General features: G+C 39.9%; 1 protein-coding gene, 1 long non-coding RNA gene and 5 other non-coding genes across 12 annotated transcripts; all 7 read right to left on the minus strand.

The window, feature by feature from the left end:
- Positions 1-705: 705 nt before the first annotated feature.
- syncrip (synaptotagmin binding, cytoplasmic RNA interacting protein) lies at positions 706-12,647 on the minus strand. Of its 6 annotated transcripts, none has more exons than XM_064339913.1 (12): positions 12,282-12,617; positions 10,659-10,818; positions 9,643-9,761; positions 9,455-9,562; positions 8,916-9,029; positions 8,395-8,571; positions 8,158-8,293; positions 6,095-6,303; positions 4,836-4,985; positions 4,595-4,716; positions 3,808-4,331; positions 706-2,261 (listed from the first exon to the last, which is right to left on the minus strand). In XM_064339913.1, exons 2-12 carry the CDS (start codon positions 10,804-10,806, stop codon positions 2,233-2,235), a joined length of 1,836 nt encoding a protein of 611 aa, XP_064195983.1. In that variant the 5' UTR covers positions 10,807-10,818; positions 12,282-12,617; the 3' UTR covers positions 706-2,232. The 6 variants fall into 6 exon arrangements, with proteins under 6 accessions (XP_064195983.1, XP_064195985.1, XP_064195984.1 ...); XM_064339915.1 differs by having other exon boundaries at positions 706-2,258; positions 3,965-4,331; positions 12,282-12,602; XM_064339914.1 differs by having other exon boundaries at positions 3,965-4,331; positions 12,282-12,601.
- Positions 12,648-15,722: 3,075 nt separating this feature from the next.
- Positions 15,723-15,794, minus strand: LOC135258367 (small nucleolar RNA SNORD50). The gene has a single exon (XR_010330960.1). It is a non-coding gene; the product is annotated as a small nucleolar RNA SNORD50 (small nucleolar RNA).
- A 366-nt stretch (positions 15,795-16,160) lies between these two features.
- LOC135258368 (small nucleolar RNA SNORD50) lies at positions 16,161-16,232 on the minus strand. The gene has a single exon (XR_010330961.1). It is a non-coding gene; the product is annotated as a small nucleolar RNA SNORD50 (small nucleolar RNA).
- Positions 16,233-17,109: 877 nt separating this feature from the next.
- Positions 17,110-17,181, minus strand: LOC135258366 (small nucleolar RNA SNORD50). Its single transcript, XR_010330959.1, has one exon. It is a non-coding gene; the product is annotated as a small nucleolar RNA SNORD50 (small nucleolar RNA).
- A 392-nt stretch (positions 17,182-17,573) lies between these two features.
- LOC135257306 (uncharacterized) lies at positions 17,574-19,831 on the minus strand. The gene is made up of 4 exons (XR_010330631.1): positions 19,681-19,831; positions 18,663-18,719; positions 18,275-18,322; positions 17,574-17,624 (listed from the first exon to the last, which is right to left on the minus strand). It is a non-coding gene; the product is annotated as an uncharacterized LOC135257306 (long non-coding RNA).
- On the minus strand, positions 18,035-18,106 carry LOC135258369 (small nucleolar RNA SNORD50). The gene has a single exon (XR_010330962.1). It is a non-coding gene; the product is annotated as a small nucleolar RNA SNORD50 (small nucleolar RNA).
- On the minus strand, positions 18,404-18,475 carry LOC135258365 (small nucleolar RNA SNORD50). Its single transcript, XR_010330958.1, has one exon. It is a non-coding gene; the product is annotated as a small nucleolar RNA SNORD50 (small nucleolar RNA).
- Positions 19,832-25,157: the final 5,326 nt, after the last annotated feature.

A 25,157-nucleotide genomic window follows, 5' to 3' on the forward strand; every position in this document is an offset into this window, starting at 1 on the left:
ATGTTGCAATCAGTTCAAAAACTGACCGTCAGCTTCTATTTTTAACATACTGTCTAATGTATGCAGTGAGAGTAACTTCTTAAAAAGGATGAGGCAGGCTTCCACTTCACCCCGGTTTGCATCCAACACATGAAATCGTAAGTGGCCAAATTCCAAGATACCTCAGGCTAACTTTTATAAAACAAATGTAGTATGGGTTTCTTTATAAGACTACAATAACCAGTACCACTGTAGATCACATATCCCAATGTATTACTTCAGTGATGCAAAGTGATGCATCAAGGGCAGGAGTGAGCAAATATTCCTGCAGGATGGTGGTATATGCAGGTTATTTCTGCCAACAATTACCCTGGGTGATTCAATTAGCTTGTATATATCAACTTCAGTTCTCTGATTAGATTTAGATCACAAAATTAATATTACAGTTAGGGATAAGAACTTTAGTTGTCATGAGTAAAAAATGACGGCAGAAATGTCAGATCATGTGGCAGTGATGTGCAGAGGTTTGTAAATGAAATCCGAATACTGCTTCCTTGCCCACCTCTGCTCTAGGGTAATGAAGAACTTAAAATTGGGTAGAAAAACGACAAAATTAAAAGGTAGTAAACTCTGTCCTTTCAGGCAGAAAAGATGTTTTCGCAAACCAGAATGACACGATGAGCAGAGAGGGTAGAGACAGCATAGCAAACAGTTTTAAGACACAGATAAAAATCAAAAACTTTATTACAAAAATAAGTTACACTCACCTCATCTTACAGTATAAAACAATTTATTTGCAGGAATGCAAAAACGGTTGTTGGCCACCAACAATAGTTTAAAACTGGTAACATCTTTTCAAAGGTTTGTAATAATACAGACGTACTGAGAGGGAGTTAACTGTGTACAAAAACCGGGTAAGTTGTTCAGTCTTTTTTTCGGTTGTTTTTTTTTGTTTTTGTTTTTTTTTTTTCGTTTTTTTGTTTGTTTTTTTTTGCAGTTCATGGAATAAAAATCAAAGCTGCAGTATCCCTTTGAACTGGTAAACCACCAGTCTTCTCTGGCTGATGCCTGATGCTGCTTCCAACACATTCTCAATATGGTGAGAATTCACAACTTAGCCACGTTCAACGAGCGTGACAAAAGGCAGCTGGTTTGATGTTAATGATCATTCATGTTGCACATGATTAGGGGAAATGTTAAATGGAATTGTGATGGCTTCCAAACATAATTGTGTACGCAGCTTAAAAAAATAAAAAAAGATGAGTTAGTATTATAAAAAGTTAGACACTGTCTTCCATTGAGAAAAGGGACACTGCAGAGATATTCAAAAAGTAGTTGCGATTCTTTTCCGGTGTCTGAGCTTTTACAAAAGTAACATTTTTCTAAACTATCATACAACCAGTAACTACATCACCTGAAGAAGCAAGGCAGCTAATTCAGTTCAAATAGGATGAAGGCAGGGCCTGTTCAGGCTCATCATATGAGAGTATTTTACATGCCCAGTTTGACTGTTCGCAGTGTCAGAGCAACAGCGAAATGACTATATTACATTAAGTACATCTGTTCTGCCGTTGCTCTTGTGCATATTTAGTTGGGAACAGGCCCTGCTTTCATCAAATCATTTCCCCTATTTACAGTACAGACAGGGCAGTTTAATCCTCTGTACTGAGGTAGTTAACCAACCCTTTAAAGACAAGTTCTGAAAAGAACCATGTTTCCTGGAATGCCTGACTATTCATGCCAGGTGGTTACACCTAAAACCTGCTAACATTCTTTTCAAACCTATCCAAATCAATTTAGATTAACATGGATATTCCAACATAAAGCTGCAATTAGCACAAAAAAAAATATACAATAGCATCAAGCTCCTTTGAGCCACTTCAAACTAAGACAAAGTGCAAAATACATTTTACATTTCATTTCAGGATGAGTTTCCTTTAGGAAATCTGAATATGTTGATTCTTCTTAAAATGGCATATTCTTTGGGGGGTGGGAGCAGGGAACACAAGGGGAAAAGTGGGAAACAAGTTGGCTAAATGCAAGGCTTTTTATCCCTATGACTATGTGGTAAAGTCCAAGCAAGTAACACATCTTGAATTCGCTCCATTGATGATCTTTCAAAAGGTGGCAGTCAGGGAGATATGCTTCTGTAAGGCTGGAATATCATTGGACCATTGTGTGGACCTTACCATCACATCCATTGGCAGCTTCTGGTGTAACCCCACATTGCAAGTCAGTCTTCATAGTAACAGGTCAGGACCGGCCTCGACCCCTTTTCCCTGCTAGTCAGGTAACAAAAGGATGCAATTAGAAGAGAATTCACAACCACAGACCACACAGTACATTTACACACAAAACAAGACACCATTCAGACATACAAAAAACACGAGTCAATGTAAATGATAGGCTTTACGTTTTAAAACAAAGCAAAACGTGAAACTAGCATTCTCTAAACTACCACATCCTTCAACTTCACACATGCAAACAAATCTTAGCCTTTAGGAAAACATAAGCAGAACAGTGGTCTTGCTGTGTTATTGAAAAGTGACACCAATCAAGTGGTTGGGAGGGTTACATCCCAAAAAAGCAGGTGCCCCTCATCTCAAAGCAGTAAGCATTTCATGCAGGCCAATTACCTCCCCACCGCCGGATTTGGATAGAGTGGAAAGAAGTTGCGAATTGTTTGACATGCAAGATCAGACTTGAAGCCGCTACAGGATAGTATAGAGTTAAATACAAACAACTGCCTCAATTATATTCAAATTGTGCTTTCCAAACACCCACAAGACATTGTTACAATTTCCTGTGGCCATATTTGGATGCCAATTTAAAATGTCATTCAGTATCCAATACAGTTTATTTTGCATATTTTGGATTAAAGAAAAACATTTTGTCATTAAGTTGCCAAATTCAGTTTTCAGATTCTCCACAGTTAAACTGGTGCTCAGGATTTCAAAAAGGTCAAATTAACAATTTAAAACAATGAGTTATGTTGCTATACATACATTAAAGCTGAGTAGTGGAAATAAAATGCCAACTCAGTTGAACTACGTGGTTTAAAACTGCTACAAATTTGATGGCATGCAAAGTGACGTTGCAGCATGTAGCTAATGTATGCAAACCTTTAGTCTTTTTCTTCCACAAGGAGCCTTAAATTTGAATGCAATTTGAAGAGAAAATTTGCCGAAACATGAATTTGAAACACAATTGGAGGTTTTTAACACTTGTGTGTGTAATTTTATTAAAGCAGACAAACAGCAAAGAATACAAGCCAAAATAGAGCCAAAACAAGGACTAGTGTCCTTATTTCTAAAAACATGACACGCTATTCAAGCAAGGTTATCTTTTGAAACATACAAATAGCTTTCATTTGTATTTCATACAATAAATTGTGGAGACAAAAGCTTCTTTTGCTGTTGTAAACCTAGTTAAGACATGGAGACCAAAATTTCTATAAACATATACATGACACTATGACAGCCAATTTCAAAAGCACATGAATGCAAATCTTGAAATTTCAAAATTTAATTCAGTTGTAGCTAAGAGCCGATTAAAACAAATAGTAAAAAATAAAACCAGTTCGCCAGAAGCAGGTGAGAGTGTAACTACTGTTCAAGTCCAAGCGGAATGTTAAAAATATATACAAGAGGGTAATCTTGCCAGATGTCACCAATTAGAGGCAACCATTCATTCAGATTTAGGGCCAAACCAGTTTGGATCAAGTCTCTATAAAAAAATCTGCAGCTGAAGCCCTACTGTTCTACTTCCACTGTTGCCCAAAAGAATCCTGATAAAACTCCTGGTTGTCAGATTTGTAACCATAGTTACCAGAATGATCACCACCTTGGAGCGGTTGCTGAGCAATGGGTTGAGAGCCCCAGTTCTGATTATTGGTCTGGCGCCGCTTGGAATCTGGCTGGTTGTACCCGTCAGCTTTGCGCTTGCCTCCTACATTTCCACCGCGGCCGCCCCACGCACCACGTACCCCGCGGCCTCTCTGCTGAGAGCCTCCTCTGGCACCGCGCGCCCCTCGGCTCGATCCGGGACCGCCCCGCTGAGAGAAGCTGGTCCTGCCCCGCGGAGCGCCGGCCCCGCGGCCCCGGGCTGGCGAGGCGCCCCGAGCGCCTCTGCCCCCTCGTCCTCTGCCGGGGGCCTGAAAGTCATCGTAGCCGTAGTAGGGGTCCTCGTATCCGCCGCGGTAATTGTGGTAGTCATAGCCGTAGTAATCGTAGTAATCCTCGTAGCCGTAGTAGTCGTGGGGGTAGGAGTAGCCTCCCCGACTGCCTCCTCTGCCTCGCCCTCTCGTGGGAGGTGGCATATGAGGGGGGCCGTAGTAATAATAATCATCATACCTGAGGGTCAAACAAGGGCAGGGGGGAGGGGATTTACACACGTTTATGCATGAACAGCACACCTTACTACTTCAACAGCTCAACAATTTACAATCAGAAAGTCAGTCACCCAATGGACAAATTATGATGCTTTTGGTCCTGAAGTGTACTTTCAATGTCAAAGCCAATGCTCATACTTCCAATGTTCCTGCAGAAATGTATGCATCATTTTACAAATTACCATTAATCCACCTAAATTTAGTTTATTTCTTGTAACTTCTTACATTTGAGTTTTGGCCGCTTGCCTTTGAGCCTTGCGCTCTTTCCTCTTCTGATCTGGGGGCTTAGCAAAAACTATTTCAATGAGCTCTCCTTCCAGGTCTTTACCATTCATTTCATCTAACGCCTGTGGAGGAAACCAGTGGCATACTGAAATTAACACGGTCAGCCACTGAACTACAGTGCAGAAAATAGCCAATTTAATGCAATAGCAGTAGCTAAACTCTCCCGAATGCGAGATCGTACCTTCACTGCTCCGTCCCTCTCATCAAAGTGAATGAAGGCATAGTCTTTTAGTTTCTTTACTCGCTCCAGCTTTCCAAACTGGCTGAAGGTCTTTTCAAGTATTTCTTCCGTTACAGTACTTGCAAGATTCCGTACAAACAGAACTTTCACCTGCGAAGCGACACAAAACAAAGATTTTTTTTAGACTGGCTGTATATATTAATTTGAATGCGACCCAACAGCACTACCTATACAGAAATATAACGATACTAACCTGTCGCATGAAGAGTGGGGTAAAAATTACTTTGCCATTGTACTTCCAGTTGGGCAGGGAATGCCCTTCTGTACCAACCTGTCTGTACCGGTCTTTGAGGACATACCCCCACCCAACCGGTATACATTGGTGTACTAACTGCATGCGTGGACTGAACAACTGAATAATTCCCCACTAGTTATATGGCTGCCAATTAGATTTATTTCCACACACAGATGTGGCTCAAATCGGAACTAAAAAGATGCAACTCTATTTTCACTGTTTCCAAAGCATCTGTGTCGCATATGAGGGTAAAGAAAAAAATTGTAACCGAGTCAGTTTTAACTGCAGTCTAAACGTTGCCCAATACATGTTTGCTGCAGCATTTACAGAAGTCATGCACAAAAGAAAATATTATCGTCAGGTCAGTCGTCCATATAATGGCTAAAACATGATGCCAAGCCACACCCATGTACACCTGCACTTCATGCCAACATGAGAAAAATAACACAGATGTAGTCACATGAGAAGGAATATGCTAGTCACCCCAAAAATGTTCAAATGGGCTGACAAAGGCTGAATTGCAACCACCAGGACTTTTTATTTATTTTCCATAGTGGACAGTTTAGGACAGGGGAAGAGCACTTGAATAGAAATAGACTACTCAGAGGTATTTGTGCAGCATTTTGTAGAGCCCACAGGAATGAAATGTAGGTTAGGAAGTTCTTAGAACAATTACTCATTTTAAAAGTACTCCATAGAGCTTGCTTCATCACAGCCAGTCACATTGCAGGAGAAGTTTGGAAAAATCCTTACAACATTTCGGACACACAGCATGAAACGTAAATAGGCTAGGCTAATAAACAAGTTGCCCGAGCACACTACCTTTAACAAAGATCCATAGCAAAGCTCACATTAAGGCTGGAAGCAACCCTGGCTAGCTTTAACTTGGCAAAAAAACACTGTTTCACCCTAAAGCCAATCAGAGTCAACAGGCCTTTCCGGTACAGGTTCACGCTTTACTCACCTTGGCCATGACCTCTGGGTCCGGGTCCTCGATGGGATCCGCCCACTCCACCGTCACAGTCACGTTGCCCCACACTTTCACCTTTCCGCTCATTAGCCGGCGTCGGGCCATGGCTGCCGTTTTGTGGTCTTCGTACTCCAAAAAGCAAAAGCCCCTGTTCTTTTTTTTGTCGTCCGGCTGATGGTACAGTATGACATCGTTAAGACCCTCTGTGCAGGAAGGGGAAACGAAAGAGCCGCGTGTCAACAAGGCCACGGGCCACGCGGAAGCAGAAGTACATCACTTCAATTAGCGTCCTCACTGGGGGAACCAAATGCACCTGCAAATGCATGCAGCACAACTTGTGCACGCCATCTTTAAAGGATTTATCATCAGTTTCAAAGGTGCGTATTAGTGCGAGTAGAACACCTTCCTTAACGTACAAACAAGAGGGGTACCAAGTGGAGTATAAATAAGCAGCTCACACTTCAAAGTATTAGAGGACTCAAAGATTCCTTTCTAATTCTATCCTACTGCCTTCTGGTGCATCACTTGGGTGCGAAATAGGGTGTGAGAAATCTGTTTGGTTCCACATGCCCTCGAGATCAATGTCATCATATTGAACAGTTCCGAGCATTTGAATACAGGGCACATAATCGCACAAATCCTACAAGTGGATAGCTTAAGGAATTCCAATTGCTGGAGCTGACATTAGCATTAGCCCAACTGGGTTCTTTTTTTTTTTAATTATAAATAACACTTCAGTACCACAATTTTACTTTCCAATCCAGGCTTTTCCTTCTATACACACACTATAATTACAATGCACTCATCCATATTGTTTTTAACACTGTCTAACATCCATGCCAGCTGTACCAAGCTCTATTAAAATGTACAACACTCAATAACATTAAATGGTTCAAAACACTGGAATCCCCCAATAGCACTGGCAAGCCAGGCAACACAGATGTCATAATTAACAAGGCCTGCATTTACAGTGCATGTTCCAACAGGCAAGAATAAAGACAAGCACAAGCTTATCCACAAGGCCCACTCTCAGCCTGCTCACAAGTATCCAGCTATTCCCCTAGCTAGCTTGCTACAAATCAGGCAGACATTTTTAATATAGCCACCAATGTTGGAATCCATTGCGTACAGTTTCACTTATTAATCAAAATAAGCTAGCCGTATTGTTCAAAGGCAGGATGTTTTTTTTTTTTTTTTTTTTAAATCTACAGAACTACAGAAAGTGTGCCTTTTCTGCAAATATACAGTATTTAAATCCAAGACAACAGCTGTTTTGTCTAAGCACACTAGAGCACTACGGAAACAGGAAAGCATTTCAGTCCAGTATGGTCTCCAGCGCAGTGCATGTACATGTCAGCAAAGTACTTCATACATTTCTGAAAAGCCCTCAGGCATAATCAACATTTTGAGATAAGCTGTTTATTTAATGGACCGGACAACATTTGCCATTCAGGTCTCAAATTATTTTGAAATGGGGAGGAAAAAAATCCCAAAGCAGGGGAATGACCTCGATGTACTTTTCACGAGTACAGGCAAGTGGCATCCAAGTACAATCACAAACATCCTTTAATCTTTGTATTTTAATCTTTGGACAGAATAAACTTTTGACAAGCCGCATTTGACACAAATCTTTGTTTTAAACTGGCACACTACAGTTTCAGGGAAAAGAACAGACATGTGTTTGGTAGCTTCCCTACACATTTACTAGAAAAACTGGCCAGCTACCATGGAGTAGTAAGCATTATGCAAGCATTATCGATCTTGTTTGCCAATCCACTTCCCTACAAGATTATACAATCTAACACCTGTTACCAATGTTGCACATTCTGAGTTCAAATCCAGACCTACTGAATGAGTGAAAGCCCCAGAGTCATAAGCATCAATAGTAAACTGATTTCATAAACCTTACTTGGCCATATGTTTTCAGTAATACTAGTTTCATTATTAATAGACAGTTGAAGCGATACTAAGGCAATTTTCCCAATAAAGTATTCTGAAAGGAAGACTAATCTTTTTTTCTCCAGTACCATATCCTTTCCAAAGTAGACATTTCTCACCTGTGACTTTTGCGAACTCCTCTATAATCTGTTCTTTTGTTTTGCTCTTGGGGATTGAGCCGACAAACAGTCTGTTATTGGCTACAGAGATGCACACTCCGATGTGTTTGCCAGGTCGAATTTCATTGTTATTACACTGCAAAAAAGAGGGGGGGGGAGGCAGAGATCAGATGTGAGCCAATCACACTGATTCTTCTGTTGCAAGGCTGGGGGAACGGGGCAAAAGGAAACACCCACCAGCTTAACTGCCTCCTGAGCAGCCTCTTTAGTGCAGAAAGTGACAAAGGCATAGCCCCTGTTTAGGCCACTGAGGGGGTCCATCATCAGACGCAGGTCCCAAATAGGTCCCGCCTTCTCAAACAAGGGCACGAGCTCATCCTCAAACAGATCTCTTGGTATTTTGCCGACAAAAATCTGAAAACGAAGAAGTGTCGCACTAGATTAAGATCAACCACGCCTAATAATCCCTATGCAAAATGCTCAGCACTTTGAGTTGAATACATTTACTTCAAAACGGAGCAAAGCAAGAGATAGCAAAGTGTCTGGTCAGATCTTAGCGGTAAACTGTCAGCGTAACAGCAGTCACTCCAGGACAGAGTACAAGTTTCATCATTGAGACACTTAACAATGATAAATGCAACACAGGCAAAAGGCCTTTTGTAACTTTACTCATCTTTAAAAAAGGCTCAGCACATTAAGCCAACACAACTTCATCTATACTGGACACGATGAACACGACTGTTTGCAGAAGTCCTTACCTCTGTACCAATTGTTGGCTGTACGCCCGAGTACACAGACTCTGGAGGAGGGCCGCCATACTTTCGTTGACCCGTTGTCACATCGAGCGTGTAGCTGGTTCTCTCCAGCAGAGCCTGTTGGACGTCAAATCGTGGTTTGCAAATGTAATAAGCTGTACTAAGCCCAGTAACAGAATAAAAATTCCAATCCAGCAGATTTGAGTCTGAGTCCACCAGACATGTGCACCAAGTACAACATTACAATTGCAAGGAACAGGACGGAGAACAGGGATCAGACGAACATACAAATCTTCAAAGACACATACTTTGCTGGAACAGGCAGTTGCAGACTCAGACAACCTCTATTTACTTCTTCAGGTGCATGTCCACCACAAATGGCCTAATTGGCTTTGTCTATCCAGGAGGCCGTAGGCCGGATTGAAAGCGCTGCTATTTCAGCCATGTCGAGCATGCAGAAACATTAGTGGGGTCAGAGACACAAAGACCATTTTTCCCTCAGCCGGCACAAGTCTTCAAAAACTACTCTCGTTCCAACATACTTTGATTTTTGCTTCATCTGGTCCTTTACTGGAATCTGAGACTTTGGTCCCCTGCTTCTCCCTCTGTCTATAAGTCTTCATTACTCCACACAAAAAGGCACTTTTATTCTGGGGGAGAAAAGAAATGTGTGAATGCTACCAAGAGAAGGGCATTTCATTTCAAATAAGCACAGGATGAATGAACTTACTTGCACATGTGACAGGTCGCTCTCCTTAAACTGAAGTAGAACTTGCAGTGCACCTTCTTCATTAAACTCTTTCAAAGCTTCGATTGCCCTCTCATCTAGGTCACTGTGTGCTACCAAACCTAGGAAAGAGCAACACTACAAACATTAACATTTTGTCAAAATCAACCAATTGCCCCGCATGCAAATGTGATGTCCCATAAGAGCCTAGCAGTGTCAGCCCTAGCAAAGTTTGCAGTCTGAATGTCAACAGTGCCAAGATGCATGCTTTCTGCAGTCCGTAGTTTACACACTGTAAAATGAAACAAGCACTTAATACTTTCAAATTGTGTTGCTACTTTAGCTTCCACATACATTGCAAATAGCAATCACAAGAAAAGCATGTAAATGTAACATGTAAATGAACCAACATGACTAAAAGGTAGCTACACAGTCAGTTGTGCCTTCACAAAAAAAAAAAAAATTTAAATACCGCATTTCATCTTTTCAGGAGTCTCAACAGATGTGACAATGCAAACTGATACTACTGCCTCCACGGCCATCTGAATCCCCATCCTTTACCCCTCGCCCCACCCTACCCCGGCCAATATAATTAGCATGTCCACAATGTGCTTTCAAAGGGCACATCACCTGTCCCAGTCTCAGACAGCTGCTTCCATTGTTCTTGCATGTAGCCAGCTGGCTTCACATTCCCCCTTGAGACCTTACAAGGGCCCCCTCGCAGAGCTACTGTATACCAAGTGTGCTAATCCTCACAAGTCTTATATCTTTAACAGCCCAGGATGCTTCGGTTCAGCCCCGATGCACATACTGAATTCACATTGTACAAACTGCACTACTGAGGGGGTGGAGGGGGGGGTGTTTTTGGACTGCAGTACCCATTTTGTCAGGAAACCACAAAAAGTTGCTTCAAGTATCCCAATTCCCACATTCAATAGATTATTACATAACAACATGCAATAATTTGCTAAATAAAATCCATATGGAAAAGAATCTTTTGGATGTTTTGTGTGCCTTACCTGCTATGTAAATTTCATCTAGTTTTTCAGCAACTTTCTGTGGTAAACCAGCTTCTAATAAAGTCTGGAAGTGTTCAGAATGGGTAACTGCAGCAGTGGTGTCCATGGGTTCTTCTGTACCATTTCCATTAACATGTTCTGTGGCCATGTCTCCAGAAATCTGTGCAAATGCAATGAGCCAAATTAATCCAAAGACTGAGTAAATATCATAAATTACTTGAAATCATGGGGTCATAAATCACTGTCACGTTTCACATGCTGAAACGCAGAAAGCATGCACATGGCCGGTAGCTTGCAAGCTACACGGCGCGAATGTTTAGCTTCGTCAGCAGTAGGTTGCGATTACTTTGGGAGATAACTAGCCAACCGTGGATAATTTTAATTAAATGGAGTAACCGAGATATTAACTTAATGTTATCTGTTCTGAATCGTGGGTTTCTGAAACATGAATTTTTAAACTAGACCTCCTCTTCATATGTAGCACTTTAGCGTTAGCTGAGCAGACAGCACTTGGCTAGCCAAGTTGAGCAAATCAATAGGTGGGTCTTTGCACAACCTTCTCTCACTTGACCGACTAAATTAACTTATCGACTCTATGCCACCTGCTTTTATTACGGTGAATGTAAACCACAGCATATTCCCGCCTTCCTAGCAAGTTAGCAGAACAAGTGGAAGCAGTCTTGCTCGTGGTGAACAAAAGCCCATCCCTACCCGCTCCGCACGCAACTCGACCGAGTCTGCTGTGCGAAGCCGTACACGTGTTTCAGTTGCTTTCCTTCAGTTGGCTAACATTAGCCAACTAGCTACCTAACTTGACCGAGAACGTACTTAGCCAATAGTGATCCAACAAGCTGCATATTCCAACTTTAGTATATTTTGCTATGTAGAAAAACCAGTCATGTTGCATATGAAAAGTAATCTTAGCCAATTAGTATGCTTAACGGTTGCGATCAACGTGGAAAGCAAACTAGTGTTCCAGCAATGGCAATTTGAGCTATAATCATTCCACAAAGCTGGCAAGAAAGTCACCGCCGAGTCTGCACATACCAGTTCACCAGCTAACAAATAAAGTAGTCTTGCTACTAGAGGGAAAATGTAACCAGAAGGCACTCTGTGTCCGGTAGCTAAACGTTCCAAAAATTAAACAATGTCATGTTTTTATAACTCCCGTATTATTACCAAATCAAGCATACAAAAATACAGAACAGCAGACTGCATGGCCGGGCCTATGATGTATATATAGCCAACGTTAGCAAAACGCTTTGGTAGCTAGCTTGCTCAAATATTCAACATCGCAGGGTACGTTATCATGTTAGCAGCTAGCCATCGTTAGCTATCTTTACCTATAGAGCATTTTTCAGTCAGGCACCCGGTGGAGAACATATTTTTTAAAGGCACCATTTCAAAGCAGAATGTATTTACATCAAGCCAAGGAGGGCAGGGCCTAGCTCACTAGCTTGCTTGCTAGTTGTCCAACGTGCCGCCACATAACTGGAGTCCATTTTCAAAAAGCCGGTTTCAGACATACGAACCAGTTTCCACATTGTTTAAAAACACTGATAGAACAACACTCAAATGCAGCACTCTGTATCTTGGCTGGTTAAAAATGTCACATATATTTACCTGCCGATGATTCAATAAGGTGTGTGGTATAGATTATTTCGGAAGGAAGGGTATTAAAAAAGGAGAAAAGTGTACGACTCCCGGCGTAGGTCCGGCTCTGCTCCTCCACTGTAGATGATGTAAAATGGCGGCCGCGCTCATGCCGCGAGTTCGCTCGTATCTATGGGGTTTCTCGGAGAGCCGTACACGGGCTCGCCTTTTTTCGTAGCACAAGTGGTCCCCGTCCGTCTCCCCATCAACCACGAACACAGGGGCGGAGCCGGGTACGAGGGAGGAGGCCTTTCAGACAGGCGGGGCTCTGGTAAACTTGTTGTCCCTTGGCTGATGTCGAGTAAACCCAACAAGAACAAAGACAAATGTAATTTCGATTAGCTACAAGTTGAAATAACACATACAGTGGTCAAGTAGTGCTGATCTGAGTTCCTTTACGTATTGCACATTTTCACGGGATGATATACATTAAAGCTCTTTCAAGTGACAGAGAGGTGGGGAGCACGCCTACAATCAGTGCGCGTGGCGTTCGGAATAACAGTATGGAATGTGATAATCGCTGGATAACAATGGACGAAGACTTGAATTCAGAAATTAATACACAGGACATGGTATTTATCGTTTGACTATATTTTAAATGTTGAATATAACAGTGGTAGTCTTTAGTTTACATAGCCAAAATAAAAGGTTTGTATAAATAGGTTTTATGCAGCATCAAAAACTGATTGGTCTTAAAAATAGAAATGTATAAATAGGCTACAACTTCTTTAAAATTTAGTGAACCGCATTCCCATTTTAATTAAATGACTCGTGTTAGATACAAGCATATTGTTGACAACAGCACACATTTCTGCCGTCAGCATCCCATTGGCTTTTATAACCTTTCTTGTTGCGGTCATGGAATTGAGAAATTACTGCTTTTTCCCCCCCTTTACAAAAGTGAGCACATTTAACAATTTTAATATTTACTTATGTACAAATATACTGTGGAATGCTGGCCACAAATGTGAAATAATTAATGCTTTAAGAATGATTAGCCTACAGGACAGGTGTGAGTATTCCGGTCCTGGAGGGCTGGTGAAACTACATATACGGCATCCCCTGCACTTGCTGCATGTTTCCGGTTCCGCTGCTGTTTCAGAACGTGCCATTTTGACGCATCAACCGCTTATTGGATACAACGCCATCATATGATTTTGTACATCGTTTTGCGCATGCCTATGCATTCAAGTTATCGGTATATTAGATAGCTACTTTCAAAGTTAAAGCTGCATACAAGGCTAACAAAGGTCTGTAGCTGGCTTTATCGTCTTGCAAGTTAGCTGCTAGCTAACTTGAAATTAGTTAAATTCTACGAATTAATTGAACCGAATTTGACTTAACACATTTCCCAATTAATGGAGATGCAATTGACTTTGCACTGTCCACATTTGCCTGCTTAACAAAGGGTCCAATGACCAGTACCCACCAGAGTAATCATGTTAACAGTACCCATTCCATTAATTTCATAAAATCTTCCCAATATAGAAATCAGTCAATACCCGTTTAACAACCAAATCACTGCTGTCAATCAGCGGCCCCCAGTTAATGAATTTCTAACGCTTTGTGAATTCAAAGTATTGCAGAAGGTACTGTGCACTAAAAAGCCATTCAAACAGGATACTGTAAATACCACGCAAGCAACATATGGCAATGAGTCTTTATCACTTCAAGTGGCCAATTTCATTTTTTGTTTTTAAGTGAAAGACAACAAGATGAGTTCAACCACTTTATTGCTTAAGCACCAAGCATTTTACAAGCATCTTTGGTCCATTCATATCAAAGCAACACTTCTGAAGAACTGCCAACTACATGCCCGCCACCTTGGTCCCTGAAAAACAAAAAATCTGTTAAGCACCCTGGAACACTTCAGCAGTAGTTATCAACTGTGTACTCCTACCCATATAGCAACATTGTCTATCCTGCCAGGAATCTGAAATAACCACACAACCAACATTTGAAATGGCACTTGTTCAGTGTGGATATGGCACATGTATGCCAATTATTAAATTCGTTTTTATTCACAGGAACATGAAAATGGAAGCAAACAATGTTCCATTTAGGACATGAAATGCACAATGAGAGAAAATTACCCATCCCAAATATTAAACCAGTCATCCAGACTCTAGGTGCAACAGTTACATGAACAAATTCCTTCATGTACCCCAGTACCCAGAGTAAATGAATTTAATTTGGTCAGCCTAACAATGTAGCTCAATGTATGGCTTACTAAAACTGGCTTAAGTCGATATCGTAAAGGCCATTCAAATCCATGTACTTTTCCGAATGAACTCCACCCGACTGCCTTCCACTACACGCTAACCATTACAACCATTTTTAAAATTACAAAAATTTGCACAGAATGATAAATGTAGTCCATTTATTACTTGCCGCCATGGTGCACACTGCAATATGCGCAGTGTACAGTGCCATCAAACTGCAATGACAAATCCTCAAACTGCACAGGTTACAATGAGGCTTCGCCAAACCAGCTCTGAACTGCAGCGCACTTCCTATTCCCATCAGGCCAGCTCAGCAGTCAGTTCAGTTTTAAGATTAATCAAACCAAGTTTGGGGCACTCTTTGGCCAGAAGCCAGACTTTTCCATTCAATTCCATTTAACAGCTTTTACATTCAGCCCTATGCCTCTATTAATCATTTAAAAAAAGAAAACTATACAGACAAATCAATCTCAGTGACTGGCATCTCAGCATTCAAAATTTAAGCTCACCTGGAGCATTACTGCTTTCCGCCATCTTGGGTTACATCCCTTAGACATTGTGCTGAGGAATTAATACAAATTTTAAGTCATTTTCTTAAAATAAATACAATGTATAGGCCATACCATGTAGAATTACACTAGGGGTCCAAATTGTAGTAGTCCCTCTTAAAGAAAACTTGTGTTTGGTTTTGTTTAAGCTTTCTGGAATTTCACTTTTACTAAGCGAGATGAGGCTGGAGTTGCAAGTTGTATTTCAGAGTGTCAAACAAAATCAGAATCAGGATAAATTAATCCCCAAGACAAACTCACAGAAACAGCTGAAAAGTAAAAACATAATACTTAGCAGCAAAAAGGAACAACTACTCAAACATTTAAAAGATTTAGATCTTTAAGAAAGTTATGCCAAATGGTCACACCACACTTGCTTTAACAATCACATTTTACACTCACCTCAAATGTCACACCTCCCAAATTTGGATCACATCTGTGGTTCTGCAGAGGGACCAAAATGAAAAATTGGTAAATAATTTCATATTCTAGTGAACCATGTCTGTAAAACTATGGTAGATCCTTACATAAAGCCAATTCAGTAGTGGTTACACGTTAGCACTTATGAGTTTACTTTGGCGCAACTTATCTAAATATATATCTGATACTGGCCACATATCAATTAGACAGTTGTGAGTTGCATTTCAGAAGTCAGATCCGATAGTGATTGTCAATCAAACAGAATCAGGTTCGGGATAGATTCATCCTCAAGGCAAACCCACAGAAACAGTTGAGCAGAGTGAGGCAAAAACATAATTTCTGTTTATCAAAATGGAACCAATAAAGTTATTCCAAACGGTCAGACCACAATTAAGGTTTAACACTCAAGTTAAGCTTACCCGAAATGTCGTAACACCTTCCAAATTTGGATCACATCTTTCCAATGGCACTGCAGAGGGAACAAAATGTAAAAGTTTTGGTGAATATTTTCATATTCTAGTCCACTACACCTGTAAAGCCAAGGTAGATGCTTACATGAAACCAATTCAGTAGTGGTTGCACGTTAGAACTTGTTTGAGTTTACTTTGACCGACATGTCTGAAAATAAGCTAAACATAAATTAGACGGTTGAGAGTTGCATTTCAGAAGTCAGATCCGATAGTGATTGTCAATCAAACAGAATCAGGTTCGGGATAGATTCATCCTCAAGGCAAACTCACAGGAACAGTTGAGCAGAGTGAGGCAAAAACATAATACTTCATATTCATCATCAAAGTAGAGCGACTATTCTAACATTTAAAAAGGAATTTGCACAGTTAGTCTTGCCAAATGTCAGACCGCACTTAAAAGCTTCAACACAAGTTTTATACTCACCAGAAATGTCACACCTCCCACATTTGGATGACATCTTTCCAATGGTTCTGTAGAGGGACCAAAATGTAAAAGTTTTGGTGAATAGTGTCATTCTAGTGCACCATGCCTGTGAAACCAAGGTAAATGATTACATAAAGCCAATTCAGTAGTGGTTACACGTTAGCACTTGAGTTTACTTTGGCCAACGTATCTAAATGTGTCTGAAATAGGCTAAATATCAATTAGACGGTTGAGAGTTGCATTTCAGAAGTCAGATCCGATAGAGATTGTCAATCAAACAGTATCAGGTTCCGGATAGATTCATCCTCAAGGCAAACTCACAGGAACAGTTGAGCAGAGTGAGGCAAAAACATAATTTCTGTTTATCAAAATGGAACAACTATTCAAACATTTAAGAAGGAATTTGGATAGGTAACAAAGTTATGCCAAATGGTCAGAACACACTTAAGCTTCAACACAAGTTTTATGCTCACCAGAAATGTCACAACACCTCCCAAATTTGGATCACATCTTTCCAATGGTTCTGCAGAGGGACCAAAACAGACTGGTAAATAATTTCATATTCTGGCGTACCATGCCTGTAAAACTATGGTAGATGCTTACATAAAGCAAATTTAGTTGTGGTTACATGCTAGCAATTCGCTGAGCTTACTTTGGCCAACATATCTAAATGTCTGAAATAGGCTCAATGTCAGTTAGACAAGTGTGAGTTGCATTTCAGAAGTCAGATCCGATAGTGATTGTCAATCAAACAGAATCAGGTTCGGGATAGATTCATCCTTAAGGCAAACTCACACAGTGAAGCAAAGTTTAGAGCACGTGAAAAGAATGTCATAGGTTCAATTTCTGGGTGGAACTCTTAAAACCCTCTTTATAGAGTAATGTCATTTACGTTTACCTCAAATATAGCATTTTCTACAACTGAAAATTTAACAGAATGTAAGAAAATCAGTTAAACCCCAATGACCTTACCATTGCAAAGTAAAACCAGCAACACATTCAGACCAGTTGGTGCTCACACTCCAGCATCTGTACAGATGATCAAATTCAAGTTACTTCCTATTTGGTGGTAAAATGGAACATGTAGCACAGGAATTATGGTTGAAACATTTAAAAAGGAAATCAGATCTTTAAAAAAGTGGTCAGACCAAAGCTTTAACACTCAAGTTTTAAGCTTACCTGAAATGTTGCAACACCCCCCAAATTTGGATCACATCTTTCCGATGATACTGCAGAGGGACCAAAATGAAATTGGTGAATTAAAATATTCAAATGCACTATGCCTGTAAAACTAAGGTGGGTGCTTACTAAAAGCTAATTCAGTAGTGAGGACGGAGTGTGGCACAGTGGGTAAGGAACTGCGCTTGTAACCGAAAGGTCGCAGGTTCGAATCCCGGGTAAGGACACTGCCGTTGTACCCTTGAGCAAGGTACTTAACCTGCATTGCTTCAGTATATATCCTGCTGTATAAATGGATACAATGTAAAGTGCTATGTAAAAGTTGTGTAAGTCGCTCTGGATAAGAGCGTCTGCTAAATGCCTATAATGTAATGTAATGTAATGTAGTGGTTGCATGCTAGAACTTGTTTGACCGATATGTCTGAATCAGCTAAATATCAATTAGACAGTTGTGAGTTGCATTTCAGAAGTCAGATCCGATAGTGATTGTCAATCAAACAGAATCAGGTTCGGGATAGATTCATCCTCAAGGCAAACTCACAGAAACAGTTGAGCAGAGTGAGGCAAAAACATAACACATCATATTTATTAGCATAATGGAATTACTATTCAAACATTTAAAAAGGAACTTTGATCTTTAAGAAAGTTGTCAAATGGTCAGACCATAATTAAAGGTTTAATCTTTAAGTTTTACACTCACCTGAAATGTCACAACGCCTCAAATTTGGATCACATCTTTCCAATGGTGCTGCAGAGGGACCAAAATGAAAAATTGGTAAATATTTTATTGTTTTAGTGAAACTAAGGTAAATGCTTACATGTGAGTTGCATTTCAGAAGTCAGATCCGATAGAGATTGTCAATCAAACAGAATCAGGTTCGGGATAGATTCATCCTTAAGGCAAACTCACAATAACAGGCAAGCAGAGTGAAGCAACGTAGAAAGAGTACCATAGGTTCAATTCTTGGTTGGAACTCTCAACACCCACTTCACATTAAGTAATGTCCTTTACAATCACCTGAATTGTAGCATTTGCTACAACTGACAATAACAAAATAAGAAAATCAGTTAAACCCCTATGACCTTACCATCGGAAAGTAAATCCAACATCACGTTCAGACCAGTTTGTGCTCACACTCCAGCATCTGTAGAGATGATCAAATTCAAGTTACATCATATTTGGTGGTAAAATGGAACATGTAAAGCCTTGGATTTCAAGTTTTAAAAAAAGTACCGCTAAGTGGTCACTCGCGTTGAGCTGTATGTATTGTATAATGTTTTGTCATTTCGGATCTAATCAGAAAAAAATGGGAGACTACATGTGCAGCTCAGACCCTCCACAATGCTGAAAGACAATACCAGAAATTACACTTTATTAATCACTTCGTGACTTGGAAGTAAACTGATTACCATGGTGCCTGCTGTTACTTTCTCGACTGCAATTTTAAAGGTAATGGCTCAAGTAATACTAATCAGTTAGGTTCAAACCAAAAATCTGTTTACAAAGAAGATTCCTTACTACAGCCGGTTTTAACACATACTTTTCCCCTCGTGCTAAACTACACGTGGTCAGGTTCCAGTGTGTGACTGCGGTAAATGCCTGAACCGGAGTTGTCTATTTAAATCCAACCTAAATTTTGTATGAATAGTATAAAACCTGTAGTGGTTTTGCGATGCATAAGCCTAAAAAAAAACTCGGCTAAATGCGACCTCAAAACAATTTATTGCCATTAGAACACATTCAGCTCAACTGCTAAAGATGCTTTGCTAGCCCGCTAGGGGCAAGTATGAACGCAAATCGTAAATAGTGAATGTTAGCCAGACTACTTCCGTTAAATTACTAATAGCATTTTGAAATGACTACATAGATAAACTGTGAAACGCCGAAACGCACTGATACTCTGAAATTGCTTAATAAAGCCAGCTAGCTATCTTAGCTAGTTATGTTCGAAGACGTGTGAACTCAACTGAAGTTACAGAAATTCTCAAAAAATCTATGCGCATACCGTTGCTAAATCATCCAAAGTAATTTTAACGTTTTTACTATTATACGAAACTATGCATCAACTTTTTGGTAAACATATTAAGTAACGAAGAAAATATTACCTGCCGGTGTTCATTTCACCACCGTGCACCAACATCATTTCCCCGTAATTCAAGAGAATGGGAACGATATGCGCGTTTCATGTTGTATTTATAGTCCAAGTGATCGTCCGTTTGGATATCGCAGATTCAACACATTGATTGAAGTCTATTATTATTTTGTTTTTGAGCGTCTTGCTGCTACAGACTTACTGAAATACAATAATTCCGCCCAGATTTTACAATGAGACATATTGCAAATTCATTCACTTGCGCGAACCATAAATATAGGCTATGCGAATCGGCGTGAATCAACCCTGCAACAACCACGAATATATTCTTATGGATCAGAGCAAACAGGTTCTTATATTGTTGAAATAGGTTGCGTAAAATTTGCTTACATGCACATATTTTAACATTTATGCAATTTAATTTTCTTTATTTAATTTAGTAGAATAAGTATACGAAATGGCGTCACCAACTAATTTGCCACATTATGTGAATGTGGATGCAGTTGTAAGGAGACTCTGCGCACAAAGCAGTCTAGCCAGAGCTTCTTTTATTTATTTATATTTATTTATTTATTTATTCTACATTTCCTTCCAAGAAAAAAATAATGGGGCCCTATTATGTTTTGCATAAATACACATTTACATCAGATGGGGGTCATGTATATCCTACTGCACTAACAATTCCCCATGTCTTGTCACATACCTTGAATAGAACTCAAGCAAATTGGCATTGGAAGTGTTGAAACTGCTTTAGACTATTAGAGCCTTCCCAAAACATGGGCACACATTTGCATTCCATATTTATTACTTCCCCTCTTCCAATTATTTGATTATTTAATGTGATAGTCATCCAGTGAAAAGAGTAAAATCCCATAAAATCAGAAACTGTGCTCAGTAGGGGGAGTCCATGCTCCTCTGGCTGGCTCAGATTGTCTATTCATAGAAACATGTTCAGGTGAATTATCAGTCCATCTGATCGGTCCAGGGCAGCTTGTATGTAGCATCTGGAAGGTGGCAGTCCTAGGGTGGGGTGGCAGGCTGGAGTGGTGAACAGACAGCAAGCTGAGGAAATGGGGCTCGGAAAATGGGGCAAGTGACCCATTGGTGAGAGAGAGAAAACTCCTGACATCATATTTATCAAGAGACAGAGCTGAACTCAGTTATTCTTCAATCTGTGACATCTAGGTCTCAATACACACCAGGGGACCTGTAAAACAGAAGTCTTTACAGGTTTAATGAGTGCCCAATCTGAGTGTTCCATGCTGTGACGCATGTCTGTGTGCATCGAGGCCTTGCATGAGAGGCAATGTGGAGGGCACAGTGGCCATGTGGAGATTATTGGGTGTTCAAGGGATACATGTATTAATTTGCATCATCAAACTTTTTTCGACATGTTCATAAAATTCAACGACTGTACATCATGGCGTGGTGGATAGCTATGTAAAAAAAAAGTAATGGCTAGCAGAATGTGCTTCGGAGAATACTGTGTGCTTGCCTGTGCTCCCCCAGATGGATGGATGATTTTGTTCTGATTACAGTACTTGCTGGAAGAGAAGAATAAATCTGTCTGATTTTAAATTGATGAAAAATATATTAAATTAAAAAAGGCCTAAAGGCATTCACACTTGGATAAAATTGTCTTTGTATTCCTGTTTCTGACAATTATAAAAACAATAACAAGAACAATGTAATAATAATAATAATAAGAACAGCGACAACAATAAAAGGAAATATGCTTGCAGCATATTCTTTAAATAAAAACAGATATGTGCTTCACATTCACATCACAAGGGGTCACTGTCTCCTAAGGATGTTTATATTCCAAACAAGTACTGTATCTAGCTGTACAACACTGTTGGAAAACATTTATTTGCATTAATTACAAGTTTGTTTTAAAAAGATAAACTAGGCTGGTGTTTTTATGATGATGTTTGAGAATGAAAAATACTTGGAATGGATTGTGCTCTTCTCATTATTAAAGCAATAAGATCAGGGAGCATGAAAGATCGGATGACCTTGGGTGTTCCAAGTGGTTATTATTCACTGGAATAGCCAAGACACAAAAATATAAACGAATGGGAATATCTCTGAGACCTTTTTGAAAGCATAAGAATACTGAAGCTGCAATAACACATCAAGACCATGCAAGGGTCAGTAAGGACTCCCTGATGAATCTGCCAGTCTATGCCGGTTCCAAAGAGAACAACAGGACAACTTGAATGAAATTTCCCAATGCAATGACACTGCAAAATGATACACGATGGCTCCGATCCACCCAGATTGCAATTTATCTATCAGGCAAGGGACATGAGTTATTCTCATTGCCGGTACCAGAAGACTTATTTTCACAGCCAATACAATGGAAATGAGCAAATCCTGCAGTTTATTCAAAGGTCGTTTTCAGTGGCGCTATGCTGGAAGTTCAGAAGAGAGAAATAAAGCATGAACAGTTGGGAATGGGCTTAATTGTCCGAAAGCAGCTCAGATCCAGGCGACGATCACCAGCCTCGCAGGGTATCTGCATGCAAGTCAAATTATGCCACAGGCCGCTCAGGGGAGACGGTGCAGATATTGTGTTCCATTTCCATGGAACACCAAGTGGCACCCTTGGCCCTCAAGGGTGAGCCACCTGTCTTCAGCCAGCCAAATTATGGCTCTGTATGCCAGCTGTGCCCAGATTCACAGTTTAGAAAAGAAAACCGGATGTTCTCCACGCATACCCGCAGAATAATCAACTACAAGGAGAAAAATATCTTCGCTATCAAATTAAACATGCGGTGCCAATCAGGCCTCGATGTGGAATTTCTCAGCTGGAAGACAAGATGGACCTATTAAGGTGCTGTGAACAATGCAGTTAATGGCAGTCACTTACGTAAGTGACAGTGTCCTGACAGAGGTGAGGTGCACAAACCGAATGAACATTCATAAAGCCAATCAAAGTTCTGACAGGACGGCACACTCATGAATCCGACAGAGCACCACGGAATGTGAATAAGATATTCAGTTTAGTGTTCCACATAAATATGCAAGCCCCCCACTCACAAACACATTTTTTGATTCAGCAATTGCACTTTTCATCTGCACCTGCAGGATCCACACAGGATCCCAAACTATAAGCTACACAGCATCCAACACAAAGGCTATTGAAGGAGAAGCCTGTCTTTTTCTAACTGATGAACTGGGGACACCTGGTGAGTGATGGGGATTCAAATGTAGCTATTTGAAATTGTATTTGATTATATAGAATTTGTATTGAATAATTTAAATTTGTACGTAAGATTTTAAAACTGAATGATATGATTTGAAACTGAATTTCAAAAACTTGAACTTGTATGGACCCTCTTGAAATTCTGTTTTCTGTATTCACTTTCAGTTATGTTAAAACCTGAATTTGAATCTTGCAAGCTCTATTCAACCTTTCAACAAAGCCATGTCAAAAAGCCATGATTTCAACTTTGACTGTCCAAAAATTTCAACTCTCCAAAAGCTTTCAGATCTCCAAAAGTTTTTAGTTTGCAAACCTCCAGGCACTTACGAAAAAGCATTTGTTTGCACTACATGGCTCAGTCAACATTTGGACCATCCACTTATGTAGTGGATCTTACAGATTTGTTTCACTTTTGTTTGCATGAAGCATCAGTATACTTCAGTGTGTAACATAATTCTTGCTGATAGAGACTGGACAGAATATAATTCTACAACAGATGGCAAAGAAGATAGCATATTAGCAAGGCCATCAATGTTTGATTAGAGTTATGGAAAAAAATTAAGTTGTTTTTTTACTTGAAAGGTTCAGTACACTTCTTACAGTTACATAGGAGGGGGATTCCATTAAAATGTCGGAGGTTGCCTGTTTGTTGCCAGAAACCTTTATTTCCACCGAAACACGACATTACAGTTTATTTCTACTGCCCCCATACATTTTTGATAAATTCATGTGTTGATATAGTTTCTTAATGATGTTAATGTAGTCTTATTTACATTTACATATTTACTGGCATAAACCTTTGGGATTGATGTAACAGATTTTTAACCCACTGTTCAAGCGTTTTGCATATTAATTTGACATACTTTTCAATGGCAAATGCAGACCTCCATAATAGAGGAAATTCTTAGAGAATACAGAATAAAAATCTATTGTTGTTGTTGAGGTTCTTCTCCCAGGCGTTTTTGGATTTGGATTAAAATTAATTAGGTTCTACATTAAAATAGTTATACATTTTATATTCTGTCAAATAAATATTTTATGTTTGCATGATCTGCATTGGAATCAAGTAACTCTATGATGTAAATTATATTTAATGTAAAAACCTAAATAAAAGATGAAGTACTGTATATGGAATACTGTTATTGCCTTGGTCCAACTATAGGGCTAATTTTCTCCTATTTTCTGATAGACTCCAGAAGTGATATTGCTTTTGACATTTTGCATTAAATAATAACAGTGCCAATAACAGTGGAATAAAGCTAGATTTTGACCAGATATGACATCATTTGTTTCGCTGATATTTCATTTGCTACCAGTGTCCTCAGCGTTAAACAGGAAAAATGAGTAAAACCTCACCCCTTCTCCTTCAGAAGTTAATGTAAATGATTTAAATGTAAAACATTTGTCTTTGTTTATGACCAAAGCCTGGCAATGAACTGGTGATCAAGAAATAAAGCGTCTCTTCCTCAGAACAATTCAACTTTATTTGTATTGCATGTTTTACAGATACACTGACACAAAGATGCTTTACAGTGGAAATAGAAAAAGAAAATTGGGCAAAAACCAAGCCCGAACCCAGTTGCGTTAAAAAAAATCTCCCCAGTGGGAAGAGAAACATTGAAATGGTGCCGAGAAAAAATTACACAACGGGAAGAAATCTCAGGAGGAACTTGGCTATGGAGAAGGAGCCCATCCTCCACTGCCTGGCCTCGTGTGATAGTTAAGATAGAATGAACGGTAACAGAACTGTAATGAGGGATCTTTCAGAGCAGACAATAAAATGGGTTCAGTAGGTTGCAGTCAGAGGCAGGTAAACTAGCCTGTAAAATAGGCAGGCCAAGAACAAAATAAATTAAAGCCGCAAGCGGCGTTGGAAGGGGTCCAAGCATTGGCAGCATCGCGCCCCCTATGGAGCGATTTTAAAATGGCTTTGTCCTCATGATCATATGCCTTCACCCAACATATCTACTGAATATCGTGATGATCGTATGAAATATTGATGACTTATGGCCAATTTTGTGCTAAGAGACGCTGTCGGATGACTTAGTTACGTCCCCATGGATGTGTCCTGGCCGCTTCCTGTAAAGGCTTTTACTATGTCGTAACACTTAGATGGCATGTCGTAACACTTAGATGGTCCGGCGTGTATGCACAGCTGCAGTGTTTCTGCGCCGCAACTAAAAAAGGCGTCACTAGTGTTGTCACGATACCAAAATTTTGACTTTGATACCGATACCAGGTGTAGTATCACGATAATTGATACTGAAACGATACTGATTCAA

The sequence above is a fragment of the Anguilla rostrata genome, chromosome 6 (genome assembly GCF_018555375.3).
Source record: "Anguilla rostrata isolate EN2019 chromosome 6, ASM1855537v3, whole genome shotgun sequence".
In the NCBI taxonomy this organism is placed as follows: Eukaryota; Metazoa; Chordata; class Actinopteri; order Anguilliformes; family Anguillidae; genus Anguilla; species Anguilla rostrata.